Source organism: Podarcis liolepis (genome assembly GCF_965112155.1).
Source record: "Podarcis liolepis genome assembly, chromosome: 7".
Lineage (NCBI taxonomy): Eukaryota > Metazoa > Chordata > Lepidosauria > Squamata > Lacertidae > Podarcis > Podarcis liolepis.
Window position 1 is genome coordinate 36,692,523 of NC_139561.1, and position 12,562 is coordinate 36,705,084.

General features: G+C 43.3%; 1 protein-coding gene across 3 annotated transcripts in view; it reads left to right on the forward strand.

Moving 5' to 3' along the window:
* The first annotated feature begins 3,426 nt into the window (after nucleotides 1-3,426).
* Nucleotides 3,427-12,562, forward strand: part of NKD1 (NKD inhibitor of WNT signaling pathway 1) — a 132,457-nt gene continuing 123,321 nt past the window's right edge. For 2 of the 3 annotated variants that reach the window (XM_083513729.1, XM_083513731.1), the window contains exons 1-5: nucleotides 3,427-3,530; nucleotides 7,775-7,819; nucleotides 8,825-9,024; nucleotides 9,179-9,211; nucleotides 9,568-9,728. In XM_083513729.1, the coding sequence (XP_083369855.1) occupies nucleotides 9,000-9,024; nucleotides 9,179-9,211; nucleotides 9,568-9,728 (219 nt within the window). In that variant the 5' untranslated portion in view covers nucleotides 3,427-3,530; nucleotides 7,775-7,819; nucleotides 8,825-8,999. Of the gene's footprint in view, nucleotides 3,531-7,774; nucleotides 7,820-8,088; nucleotides 9,025-9,178; nucleotides 9,212-9,567; nucleotides 9,729-12,562 lie in introns of those variants that run through there. The other variant, XM_083513730.1, reaches the window with a different exon arrangement.

Consider the following 12,562-nt stretch of genomic DNA (forward strand, 5'->3'; position numbering starts at 1 on the left):
GTTTTTTGTGTTTTTGTAACAACTTTTGGGGTGTCCTGGTTTTTCCTTTTTGAGTATAATCAGCTGGAAAATCTTAATAGTACATATTTATGTTATGTCTATGAGTCTTTGTATTTTGTATATTTTAGTAAATGGTGGAGAGGGATTGGGCCATTGTAAGAACTGCCTTGTTGGAATAAAGCATGGTCCTTTCATTAATCTAGAAATATGTTCTAAAGATAGGCCAGGTAAGTGACAGATTTACCCAGAAGGTCTGTAGCTCAGTGATAGAGCATCTGCTTTGCATGAAGAAAATCCCAGGTTCTGTTCCTCAATATCTGAGAGAGACTCCTGCCTGGAACCCAAGAAAGCCACTGTCCATCACTGTAGACATTAATGAGCTACACGGACCAGTGGACCCATTTAAGACAGTTTCTTATGTTTTCAGCTTTTAAATGACTTAGGTGACATTGGCCTTTGTTTCTAAAATCTCTTATTCATTTTCAGGGTGCAGCAAGTTCTATGTCTTTACTTCCCATCTTCACTTTTTGTAGGTGGGATACCTCAGATAGCAAAGCATGAGACTCTTAACCTCAGGGTTTGAGCCCCACCTGGGGCAAAAGATTCCTGCACTGCAAGGGGTTGGACTAGATGACCCTTGGGTTCCCTTCCAACTCTACAATTCTGTGATTCTAAGTGTTTTTCACATAGTTATTATACACCACTCAGATAACTTTATGTTATGGGGAGGCAGCATACAAATGCCATAAATAATTCCACACATGGCAAAGCCTGGTATTCAAAAGGTCTACTGATTCTGAACACTGAACTGCATCAGTCCATAGATCTATGGGAAATTTTCATAGATCTGTAGAATGGGGCATTGCATTTTATGTATATTTAAATGGTGGGTGGTCACCACTGATGGGAGCCAAACCTGGCTCTCATTCAAAAGTGGCACCTTGTCCTGCTGCCCCCAGTTTAAACGGCCAGCCAGGGACTCAGCAAGCTGACACAGCTGGAGCTAGCTAACCTGGGGCCCTTCAGAGCAACTGGGGCCCTTGACGTCCGGTTGGTGCTGGATAGGCCAATTTTTAAAATCAGAGGGCAGCTTTTCAAACAATCAAACCATAGAACAGTCATCCCAAGTGCAGACAATAGCAAACTCATGCTGCCTGTGTGTGTGTTTTGTACAGCTTCCTTCCTCTTTCTCAGCTCCCCTTTCTTTCCAGAGCAGCAAGAAAGCAATTTCCTTTCTTCCAAACATTATTTATACATTTATTTCCCCCCTCCAAATCTACACGCATACGTTTTCTACTACAAATAATCTCTCTCTCTCTTTTAATGAGCATGTAAAAGTTCAAGAGTGCGATCTTTTTGCGTTGTTTTAACTCTGGCACAAATTTAATTTCCCATCATCAGATGGGAACAGGTTTATATTGCACGAGGGGTTCAAAAGGGCTTTCTTTCAGCGTCAGCCCCTTTGCAAGAGTTTTTGCGCGCTCTGCACTAATGAAAGGGCAATGGGGGGGAAAAACAACAGCCACCCCTCCGTCTGCGTCACAGATTTCAACCCTTCGAAAAAATTCCACTGCGGTCACAGGGTTACATGAGAGGCCCCTTTAATCATTATTACAGTTTTATGAATGGTGTGCTTTACTCTGATATTTTACTACACATCACTTCTTAACATGCTCCATTGAAATTGGGGGGTGGGGGGAGAGGAGAAGAAGAAGAAGAGAGAGAAACAAAAGACTTTGTGTATTTGAAAGACCCTGTGGTTACGAAACGTCATTGTAATTATACTGTGACACCCCCCACCCAGCTCCTCCAATCCTCAGAGCCCGCTTGGTTTTTGACATCCTTTGGTCCGAATTCCATTGAAGCCGGAAGATGCCTGAACAAATACAGAGTTAAGGCCTCAGGATTTTACTGTATGTGAGGAATTGTTTTCACTGATACGCTTAGGCTGCGACCCTCCAGCAGGGGAGGGAGGGGGAAAGAACCAAAGGCAGTTGAAATGCCCCATCCAACGCCCTTCTGAGCCCATGCCGGCAAGGCGGATGTAAGGACAGAACAGCGCTTTTGCACATCCCATCTCTTTATCTCTTTTGTGTTCTAACAATTTCCCTCCAATTGGAAACAATGGCAGGAAAACACACTGCCACAGCTCCAGAGCTGTATTATTCCACAACTGCAAGAAATCAATATTTTAGTGTAGCGGCACCCATTATCAATATCAGACAGGCACCTTCACTTTGTATTCTTTTTAGCACTTTTGAAAAACATTATTGTTTAGACAAGCCTACCTAGTACTCTAGGATGCTGGCGTGTTCTTAGTTTATTGCTGGTTTTTAGTTTTCTGAGTGTTTTAATTGTTTTGATTGAAAATGCCATTGTCTTATTATCTTTGTCAACTGCTTTGAGGCTTTTTTTTTACAATCAAAAGGGTATAGAAATTTTATGAAATAAATAAAGAGATCATCATCATGGTGCCAGTAGCAATGAAAATAGATTTATACCCCATCTTTCTTCCAAGGAGTAAAGTGATGCACATGGTTCTCTCTCCCCCACCCCCGCACCCCAAACTTATCCTTAAAACAAACCTGTTAGTTAGGTTAGGCTTAGAGAAAATGATTTGCCCAAAGTCATCCAGTGAATGTCATGGCTATGTGGGAATTTGAGTCCTAGTCTCCTAGTTTGACACTATGATCACTGCACCCCACTGGCTCTCTCAACTGGCTGTTTCTTTTCCTATTTCCTTTTCTTTTATTCAGTGGTAGGGTACATGCTCTGCATGCCAAAGTCCTAGATTCAATACCCACCAGTTCCAGGTAGGGCTGGGAGAGATCCTTACCTGAAACAATGGAGAGCCACTGTCAGTCATCTTTTCTGACCTGGTTTGTGGCAACTTTCTATGAACATTTCTGAATACAGAGGCGGGAATGCAGCAATCATGGGATAAGGGTGGGAGCTCAGCCAGAAAAGAGTCCCACCTACTCCAGACAAACCTTACTTCCATGAAGGTGTGCTATGAAGAAATATGACCCAATTCATCCAATATGTTACAGGGTTCTGAGAGGATTCATGGCCCTGGACCAAACGTGAGATCACCTGCCACCAGATCGAATGTTTTCAGCTGACATCCACATACTCCCATCACCCCCCTTTCTTGGCAACCCAGGGTGTGAAATAGTTGTAGCCTTTGCCAAGAGGCAGGGGGGGAAGAGGATTTGTGTGATGCAAAATGTCTGGGGAATCTCTGAGGACAGGATCACATTATCTCTTGTTAAAATATTATGGAAATCAAACATCATTGTTCATTAGGGTCATCTGTGTTTTATTTATTGGCTCAGGGCTGACTACAAGCTGTGAAGGGATTTTTAAAATAAAATAAAAATCGAAGCATTTGGCTATTTCATAATCTCTTTTCTTTGCTTTCTCCAGGTGAGCTCCAGATCCAACCACTTTGAAACTTTCATAGAATTTTTGAAAATGAACAGACAGGAATGTTTTAGGCTGGGCCTGTTTCCAGATTTCTTTTGCATAGTGTGAGTTGATGGCTTGGAAGGTAGTGAAACCTCCCTCTTCTTTTTCTTTTCTTCTCTCCTTCCTTTCAAAAAGAATTGAACTCATAAGCATTTTGCTTCTCTTTTATCTCTCTTACTCAAATCCCCCCCCCGCAAGGAAACACAATTTTCATAAAACGGGAAGTAATTACCAGCTACAAGGTTGTTGTTCAAAAAAGAAAAGATGGATAATTCTCCTGTATAACATATTGTATCTGTAGCTGTAGGGCACAGTTTCTGACCTAGCCTATCCTCACACAACCAGTTCCTAAGTACACAAGAAGAGCCCTACTAGATCAAGCCAAGGGCCTATCTAGTCCAGCATCCTATTCTCACAGTGGCCAACTCAAAGGCGCTATGAGGACCCAAGTGCAACAGTGCTATCCTTAGTTGTGATTCCTAGCAGCTGGTACTCAGAGGCATAGTGCTTAGCCAGCATGGTGTAGTGGTTAAGAGCGGTGGACTTGTAATCTGGTGAATTGGGTTCACTTCCCTGCTCCTCCACATGCAGCTGCTGGGTGACCTTGGGCTAGTCACACTCTGGTGTCTCTCAGCCTCACTCACCTCACAGTGTTTGTTGTGGGGGAGGAAGGGAAAGGAGATTGTTAGCTGCTTTGAGACTTAGGGTAGTGATAAAGCGGGATATCAAATCCAAACTCCTCTTCTTCTTCTTCCATATGTGGAGGCGGAATGCAGCTAGTGTTGTATCTGGTGGCCACTGACAGCCTTATCCTCCATTCATTTGTCTAATCCTCTTTTAAAGCCAGTCAAGTTGCTGGACCTAGATGTCTCGACTCCATCTTGTGAGAGCAAACTCAGCTATGCACTATGTGAAGAAGTACTTTTCTTGGTCTGTCCTGGGTCTTCCAACATTCCAGTCCATGGAATAATTCCTAGTTAGAGTATTTGGGGGGGGGGAGAAAGAGAGTGAGAAATGTCTACCCCAGTAGTAGCTGGTGAGGTGGTGCACCATTACACTCCCGGCTTCCCAACATAGTGGGCTGCTGGTGCTTACCAAGGCTGAGGGGGAGTTATGCGGTGCGGGGAGCTTGGCATGGTGGCAACATCGGATTGGCTCCACTGCGCCGCTCCACACAAGTTCCCTGTGTCCTGTCCCTCATATCTCCCTCTCAATAAGCGCCAGCAACCCACTGTGTTGGGAATCTGGAAGAACAATAGTGCCCAATCTGTGCCACCTCACCTACTGCTCTTTCCACTTTCTCCATATCATGTATAATTTTATACACCTCTATCATGTCTCCTCTTACATGCCTTTTCTCTAAGCTGAAAAGCCTCAAACATTTTAACTGTCCCTCAGAGGGGAGTTTCTCCAACCCCTTGATCATTTTTGTGGCCCTTTTCCTTTGGCTTAGGCCTATGCAACTTGTGAAATGGCAGAAGGGGAAGCCTCCAACCTGCTCTGGGAATGAGTCGCCAATTTGTATTTTTCTTTCTTTCTTTCTTTCTTTCTTTCTTTCTTTCTTTCTTTCTTTCTTTCTTTCTTTTTAAAAATATATCCTGCTTTTATTTATAAGCTCAAAGGGTTGTGAGGTAGGGGGGCTTATTAAAAAGTTCACTGAGTACATAAATCACAGTCAAAACAGTCCAAATGACTAAAATTGGTTTCATACGATAAAACCAATAGCAGAATAAAATGAAGTTCAGTGTAACAGAGGGAGATAACTAAGCCAGCTGTGTTAAAGGCTTTAGCATCTTATCTGATGCTTAAAAGTGAGGGAGCCAAGCCAACCCCTCTGGGGAATTTACACTTCCACTCCCCAGCCACTGCAATAGAAAAGTTTAGTAAATCTTTGAAGAATTAACCAGGATTGGCTTCTGGTTTGAAGGCACCACTGCCAAAGCACCTTCAGGTGGATCCTCTCTTACCTCCGGTGCCACTACCCTTGCCCTACTATGGCTTTACTAGATTAAGGTGGCAGACAGCAGCAACAGCTCCCAATGGAGCCACCACTGAAATTTCACACAGGGCCTCCTAACACCCCGTGTTGACATTATTGAGCAAAATGGACCCAAGGGCTGACTCAGTAGAAGACAGCTTCCTATATAGTCCTGAACTTCTTGTTTGTTAACCTGTTGCCATACTAAGCATTGCTCCATTCCTTCAAAGGGTGAGTCTGGGTGAAGACAGGTAGCCGTTTTGCAAAGTGGTAATTTGCCACTGTGTGCATGCAAACTGCTTAATAAACTGGTTGTTTGTTTACACAAGAGATGAAAAGACTCTTGCCACTCCCTTCTTCCCTAGTTTTCTCATTAAGCTAAAGAGCTTGGTCAGGTAGATGGATACCTGTAAGTCTTCCCTTGATTTGAGGAAATGCTTCTACTTGAACCAAACCCCCAATTTCAGCCTGATTTTCATTTCAGGTGGAATTGGGAGTGGAGGGGCCTTCACTGAGTACCAACCTTCCACTGGAGCACCTCTGAAAACATCTAGTTTTGTGTTAAAATGTTGATCTGAAAATTGGACTGTTAACTCTGGAGCTAATCCTTAAGTATATCAAGTCCCCATCAACAACTGTATGCCCAGGCCCAGGGAGAGAATAAATTTATTTACTGGAGCTTGGTTTGATTTCTAAACGCCACATATGCGCTCATGGCCAAACTTGGAAAACATGGAGGCAAATTAAAATGAAGAATAAGCTACTTCTTGAGAATGCACAATAGTGGTCTTTCCTAGCTCACTGCTATTATTTTGTGTTTTCCAAGTTGATTTACTGAAGAATTCTCTGAGCTGGTTTACTCTGAGGTGGTTTACATTGTTATGTACTGTAAAATAGGTTTAGTATTTTACCCCTCAGTGACCCTATTTCTGCCAGTCATATCAAATTTGATTATTTATGTGTGTACCATTTTGTAACAGAAAAATAAAACAAAAGTGGTTTTTCCTGTGAAATACAGGAAGGTGCATTATAGACTATAGGTCCAGCTAGCACAGTATTTTTGACACAATAGTTTGTGAGGAATTCTAAGCCAAACTATGGCTAAGTATGGCTAACTATGGCTAAGTGTGAATGCATAGGCATAACCAAGGGGGACAGCTACCCTCCCTAGATCAAGTAAAACAATAGAAATACTTAACTGTCCAATCACGTCGGTTATGCCCCCCAACAAAGTCGTCCCCCCCCAAAAAAAAATCCTGGCTACGCCCATATGTGAATGCACAGTAAAATATGCCTGCTTCACACCTACTCTGAAGGCTTAGCCTTATATGTGAACCCGGGTTTGTGGTTTGTCTCGCCCTAGACAAACCACAAGATGCCCCCAAGGTTCCCATTGTCTGGGGAAGACAAACCACAAGCACATGTAACATTGGCCAAAGCATGGCTCAGCTCCAGGTAGAACAGAAACAGAAGGATGAAGAATGAAGCAAATGCAATTTTTACCATGTGTACTGACCCACACATAGGCACATTCATACACACAGCCATGGTTTAGCTGGGTGCTATTTATTTATTTAAAATATTTATAAACCACACTTTTGTATAAAACATAAAAAGGCTGTGTACCGGGGGGGGGGGGGGGGACAATGGCATTACAATGAAAATGTCAAACAAATCTGTAAGATGCGTGAATCAGGCCAGGAGAGGCTTTAGACTGTTTTAAATGGGAGTCTTAGCTGACCTAGGAGATGCTCTAGCACTAAGCTAGGATCTTTGCAGCTGGGGATCTGTAGTTGAGTGCCTCCCACATACCTTGGGATAGAGGGCTTCCACAGCAGATATTTAAGTACTATGTATATGTTTGTGTGTGTGTGTGTGTGCGCACGCCTATATACACACCTTTAATTTATGCTCTGTAAGTGTGTGGTTTTGTACTCACTGTGCCTTTCTCTTTCAACAGGTTTTTCGTGTGTGATAGTTAATTATGCTTCTCAGATTTTAGAATCATTTTTAAATGTTGTGTTCTCAAGTTACAGCAATGGTTTTAAATTGCAGTTGTTTACAATGTGTTACACAGTGCAGTCCTAGTTCTGTGGGGCATACACGCAAGCAAGTGTGAGATTGCCATATTATCCTGAATTTTACATCCATTTCAGTGTAAAATGCCCTGTTACGAATGTAGAAAAATGTGATAAGCTACATACCCTACAACCAGGGTTTCCCACTTGAGTGCTTTGTTTTTGACCATTGTTTTCTCCTTATATTAGATTGTGCTTAACATGTACCTTTAATAATAAACTTGCAAAATACCTTCTTTTTTTAAAAAAGGTGGCACGCCTCCTCCAAGACACTACCAGCAACCCTCATTTTTGTGTAAGTACCATTATGAAACATAATTTAAAAACATAGACCAATGTATTATTATGTAACAGTTCCTCAAAATGAGTTATTTATTTAAATAACTATAATTGTGCACGTGTTTCCGCATTTCCTCAGCTGCATTTGTGCGCATTTTGCGTTTCTTGAAATATATTGAAACAGCATGGGGGGGCGTGCAGGGAAGGTGGAATAATAGTAATAATAGCTTTAAAAATAAAATAAAATCCACCCTTCCTTGACACCCCCCTCCTGCCCTGTGCGCGTCGACTCAGAAACCAATCCTTACTCCCAAGTAAGCGGGAACAAAGACTAAAGTCTGCAAGCCTACATCCACTTACTCGAGAGCAATGCCCTTTGAACCGAGTTGAACTTACTTCCGAGTAGGCACGCCCAGAACTGCTCTTTGAGTGGCCTCCCCCAAAAAGTTGCAGGGGGCTGATGGATCATGGGGAAGCGGGGTGGGGGACTTAGTCAAACCCCAAAGCAACGCACAAAAAACGCACAGAGAGAGAAAGAAAGTAGTGAGGAGGGAGAGAGAGAGAAAAAGAGAGAGACATCTCTGGAATGGGGCCTCCCTCTATGGCTCTGAGCTCTGCTGCCTGCGCCTGGCTGGAAATGAAACACACCAAAGGAGCCGCCGCCGCCGCCGCTCCTTTTATTTTTTTGGAGACTCCAAAAGGATCCTTCTTCCCTTTCATGTGCCGCCCCGCTCCAATCGGAATCCAGAGGCTGCCTGCAAGTGGTCTAATCTCAATGAGGTGTCAATCATGTTCCCCGGTGGGTGAAGTAAGGTCTTTTGTAACCGCCTCTGTTACAAGCGAGACTTGAGTCGAGAGGGAGAGGAGAGAGGAGAGAGACGCAGCCAGGGCGCTGAGTTCAGAGCTGCTTTTGCTGCTGCTGCTGCTGTTGCTGCAAGTGTGCATCTATCTATCTATAGATCTGCTCCTCTGTGCATCCCCCCCCCGCCCATCTCTCTTTTCCATCGTTGCTTTAATCAAGGAAAGGGGACGGTCGGAGCACATGGATTTCTAAAAAGAAGAAGGGAAAGGGACCCTCTTGGAATTGAGAGATTGTTGTTGTTGTTGAAGAGAGCCAACAAGCAGGCAGTGATGCCCCCAGCTCAGCCCTGAAGCCCACTCCCGATGCCCTCGGGTTTGCAGATCCATGCCGAGAGATGGGGAAACTTCACTCAAAACATGGTAAGTTCTTTTGCACGGTTTACAGGGCGCGGGGAGGGAGAGGAGCCTAGATCTTGGTTAGAATTCGCTAGATATCTGTGTATATGCAAGACTCTGCTCTAACCATCTTCTCGTTTTATTTTCTCTCTCTCCCCCCAACCCTGGATTTTCCTAGCTGCTGTTTGTAAACCTCGAGAAAGCCCAGAAGGTATGTTGTTTTTATAATTATTATTATTCCTGTTCATAAGAACTTCCATCCTTTTTTGCTCCCCCCCCCTCAACTTTTTGCCCCTGTTAAAAAAAAGAAAGGAATGGGAGAAAAAGTTTGTGCTTTGGTGATTTTGGGGTGGATGCTCAGAGAAGTTCTCTGCTCTCAGGAGTGGTTCTGTTCTCTGAGTCTTTTGCTCCCTGCTCCCCTTCCCCTTCTCTCTCCTTTTGTTGCGGTTGGGGCAGGTAGTTTGGGGGCAAGAAAAGAAGTATGTGGGGTGGTGATGGAGGGCTTGAATGGGTCCCTTCCAGGGTGGTGACTGTGCCTGACTTGAGGCTTTCCTTTTCCTTCCCCAGGTGATAGTTTTGCTGTGAATGCCTCGCTGGCTCGGAAAGGGCTAGAGGACTGGATGGTGAAGCAGAAATACTCTGGCAGTGGAAGCAGCAGCGGAGGCAGCAGCCTAGGACTTCAGCAAGGCTGCCAGCACCGGGCTCTTTGCAGGCTGTCTGGTTCCAGGGTGAGTTCCCGATTCCTCCTTCCACCCAGCTTGCCTTCCCTCCTCTCCCTCCTTACCATCAAGGCAGAAACTAGCTTGAACCTCTTCCAGACTAGGCTCTCTTTGAGTTGGAGCTCTTTGGGATGAAAACTTATCTTCCCCCTCCGCCCCCGCTCCACTTTCAGTTATTGCGCCTTTGGGAGTAGCCTTCTGAGTTGATTCGGTGCTCCCACCCTTTGAAGAAGTTGCAAGTTTGCAGGGCAGAAGCAGGCTCTGGAAAGGCGGCTGCCTTGCTTCCCAGTGTTGAAAAGAACATGGCTCTTCAGGAATGGGATGGGCAGATGGACAATCTCTCTCTCTCTCTCTCTCTCTCTCTCTCTCTCTCTCTCTCTCTCTCTCCAGTGTCCATTGTAGAAGTCCTCAGAAACCAAAACAGATGAGGAGAATCCTGGTGTGTGAGAGAGATAGGAATAGAGAGGTGGCTTAATTTATTGTCTGGCATTTTGTCATTTTGCTTCCCAAAGCCAACTTTTTCAGTGCCCGCAACCCCGCTAGAGTTCTTAGCCGGATGGGATACTTTCTCATAAGGCTTTGCTGAGTGTCCCAATTTGTTCTTTTGGTTGCTTAAACATCTGCAATCTATCTTTTCCTTTTTTAAAAAAATGCTGTTTATATGCTTTGCACGCTGCTTTGCCTTGAGAGTGCTCTTAGATATGAGGGGATTGTGTTGCTTCAGACTGCACACTTAAATGGGCAGGAACCCCACTGAACGCAGTCGGGCTTACTCATAAGTAAGCCTGCTTCCTTGCTCAGCCAGATTGGTACTGGTCGCAAATGTACTTTAAGAGTTTTTGTTTTGTTATTTAAAAAAGCTTTTCCTGAACATCTGGATTTTGCTTTTTCTTCTCTTTCAAAACAGACCTGGGGAAGAGCCTTTCATAGTTAGCAGGGGGAGGTCTTAGAAAGTTGTGTGTGTGCATGTTTGTGTGTTTATTGGTCTCTAAGGTAAACCTGTGGATTGAAGCTTCCCAGATCTAATGGTGCTCCCCCCCTATTGTGTCAAAACTTAGTTCTGTCTTAAGATTGTACTCTGATAATAAAAAATAAGAGAAGGGTTTCATTTGTTTGTTTGTTTCATATTGCTGGAATGATCTGGGCAATACTGTAAAAAGTCTTTGGTAATAACAGATATTGGTCCTGGTCCCGAACAGATAATGACTCAGTTACAATCTATATGATGATTTATTTCTTACACTTTAATGTCTGTCTTTATACTTTGTTTGGTTTGCACTCTGGAGCTGTTGGCATTTGCACACTGCTGAGTCATTAGAAAAGATATCACTTTGTTTGCACCCTGCTGATTGGATGAGATTATTTTACCTTGTGTTTCTGGTTGAAGCAAGCAAGTTCCTTTGTGGTGGGTGTGGGTGGGATGAGTGTTTAATTGAACCACCATTTGTGAAAGCAGCCTTGTAAACACGTCCAGATAAGTTTGTAGTCCACATTCATTTTAGTGAACCTGTATTCATCAGTTGTGGCTGGCATTAAAAAGAGCCATCTTTTGCAAACTTTATGTGCCATGTCATCTGGAGGTAGTGTTTACTCGCCATAGGTAACCTGGTGAGAGGCTATTTTCAAAGTGTATGTGACCAAGTTTAATGTACTTGCTACTTTCTTCTGAGCAAAATATGCAGCCCCTGATCAGGACTCTTATTAGGTGAAAGGAAAGTTGCTGTCCAGTCTTTTAGTTGTGCGTGAGTATTATTGCTTGCATAAATTGGAGGTGGGGGAAACTGCTCTATATTGAATGTTCCTGCTCTGATAGCTTTAGGAGTCACTGTATATTTTGGAAAGCCATCACTTAAAATTGAGCCAGCATAGGAGTCTGATTCTTAGCCAAATAACTCATTTTTAGGTTGTATGCATGTATTTCCCCTACCTCTAGCTATTTGAGTCATACTATTTATTTATTTATTTATTTATTTATTTATCTATCTATCTATCTATCTATCTATCCTCTCCCCCCATCTGGCTGGGTTTCCTCAGCCACTCTGGGTGGCTTCCAACACAATATTAAAAATACAATAATTCAGGTATGTGTAATTAATATACTCTACTAACTCTACTAACCATCTTTATGGAAAGGAAATCCAAAGTATCTTGGTAGGAGAGCAGTTGTATTTTAAACACCAGGGATAACCATAGACTAATTGCATATGTGCATCCTGATGTTAATTTGAAATACTTAAATATTTATTTCAAAGTCAAATGTGCTTTCCAATCTCCATACATTTTTGCTACCTCACAAGATGAATGTGCTCAGCTGTACTCTTCCAGAGCGTATGGGTTGGGTTCCTCTATTGCAAAGCAACAAAGAGTTGGGTGGCACTTTAAAGGCTAACATGTTTTTGTTATGGCCAAAGCTTTTGCAGCCTACAGTCTGCTCCCAGTGCAATACTGTTCATCTCAACTTGGAAGGAAGTCCCATTGAGTGCAGTGGAATCTGCTCTACCGAAGTGTGACTAGGGTTCATCACCAGACTAGCTCTTGTTCTGAATCCCACCCATTTTGTGGTTTAATGAAATAAGAAGGGAAGGGATATTATTTTCTAAACTCTCCTTTTGATGCCCTTGGGATCCGTGCATGTATTTGTGTTAGAGCACATGCTTAGTTTCAGAAAATCCCAGGTGTAAAAAGCCATTTCTGTGGTGGGATGTGGAATCCAGTGTCCATGGCCTCATAATTCACTGCCTTAATTTCACCCATTTAACTGAGTAATTGTAATAAGTAACTAAGATCTGTGTTTACTTCCTAATGCTCCAGCTGAATTGAGCAAGTTCCTGTATGCGTTTGCA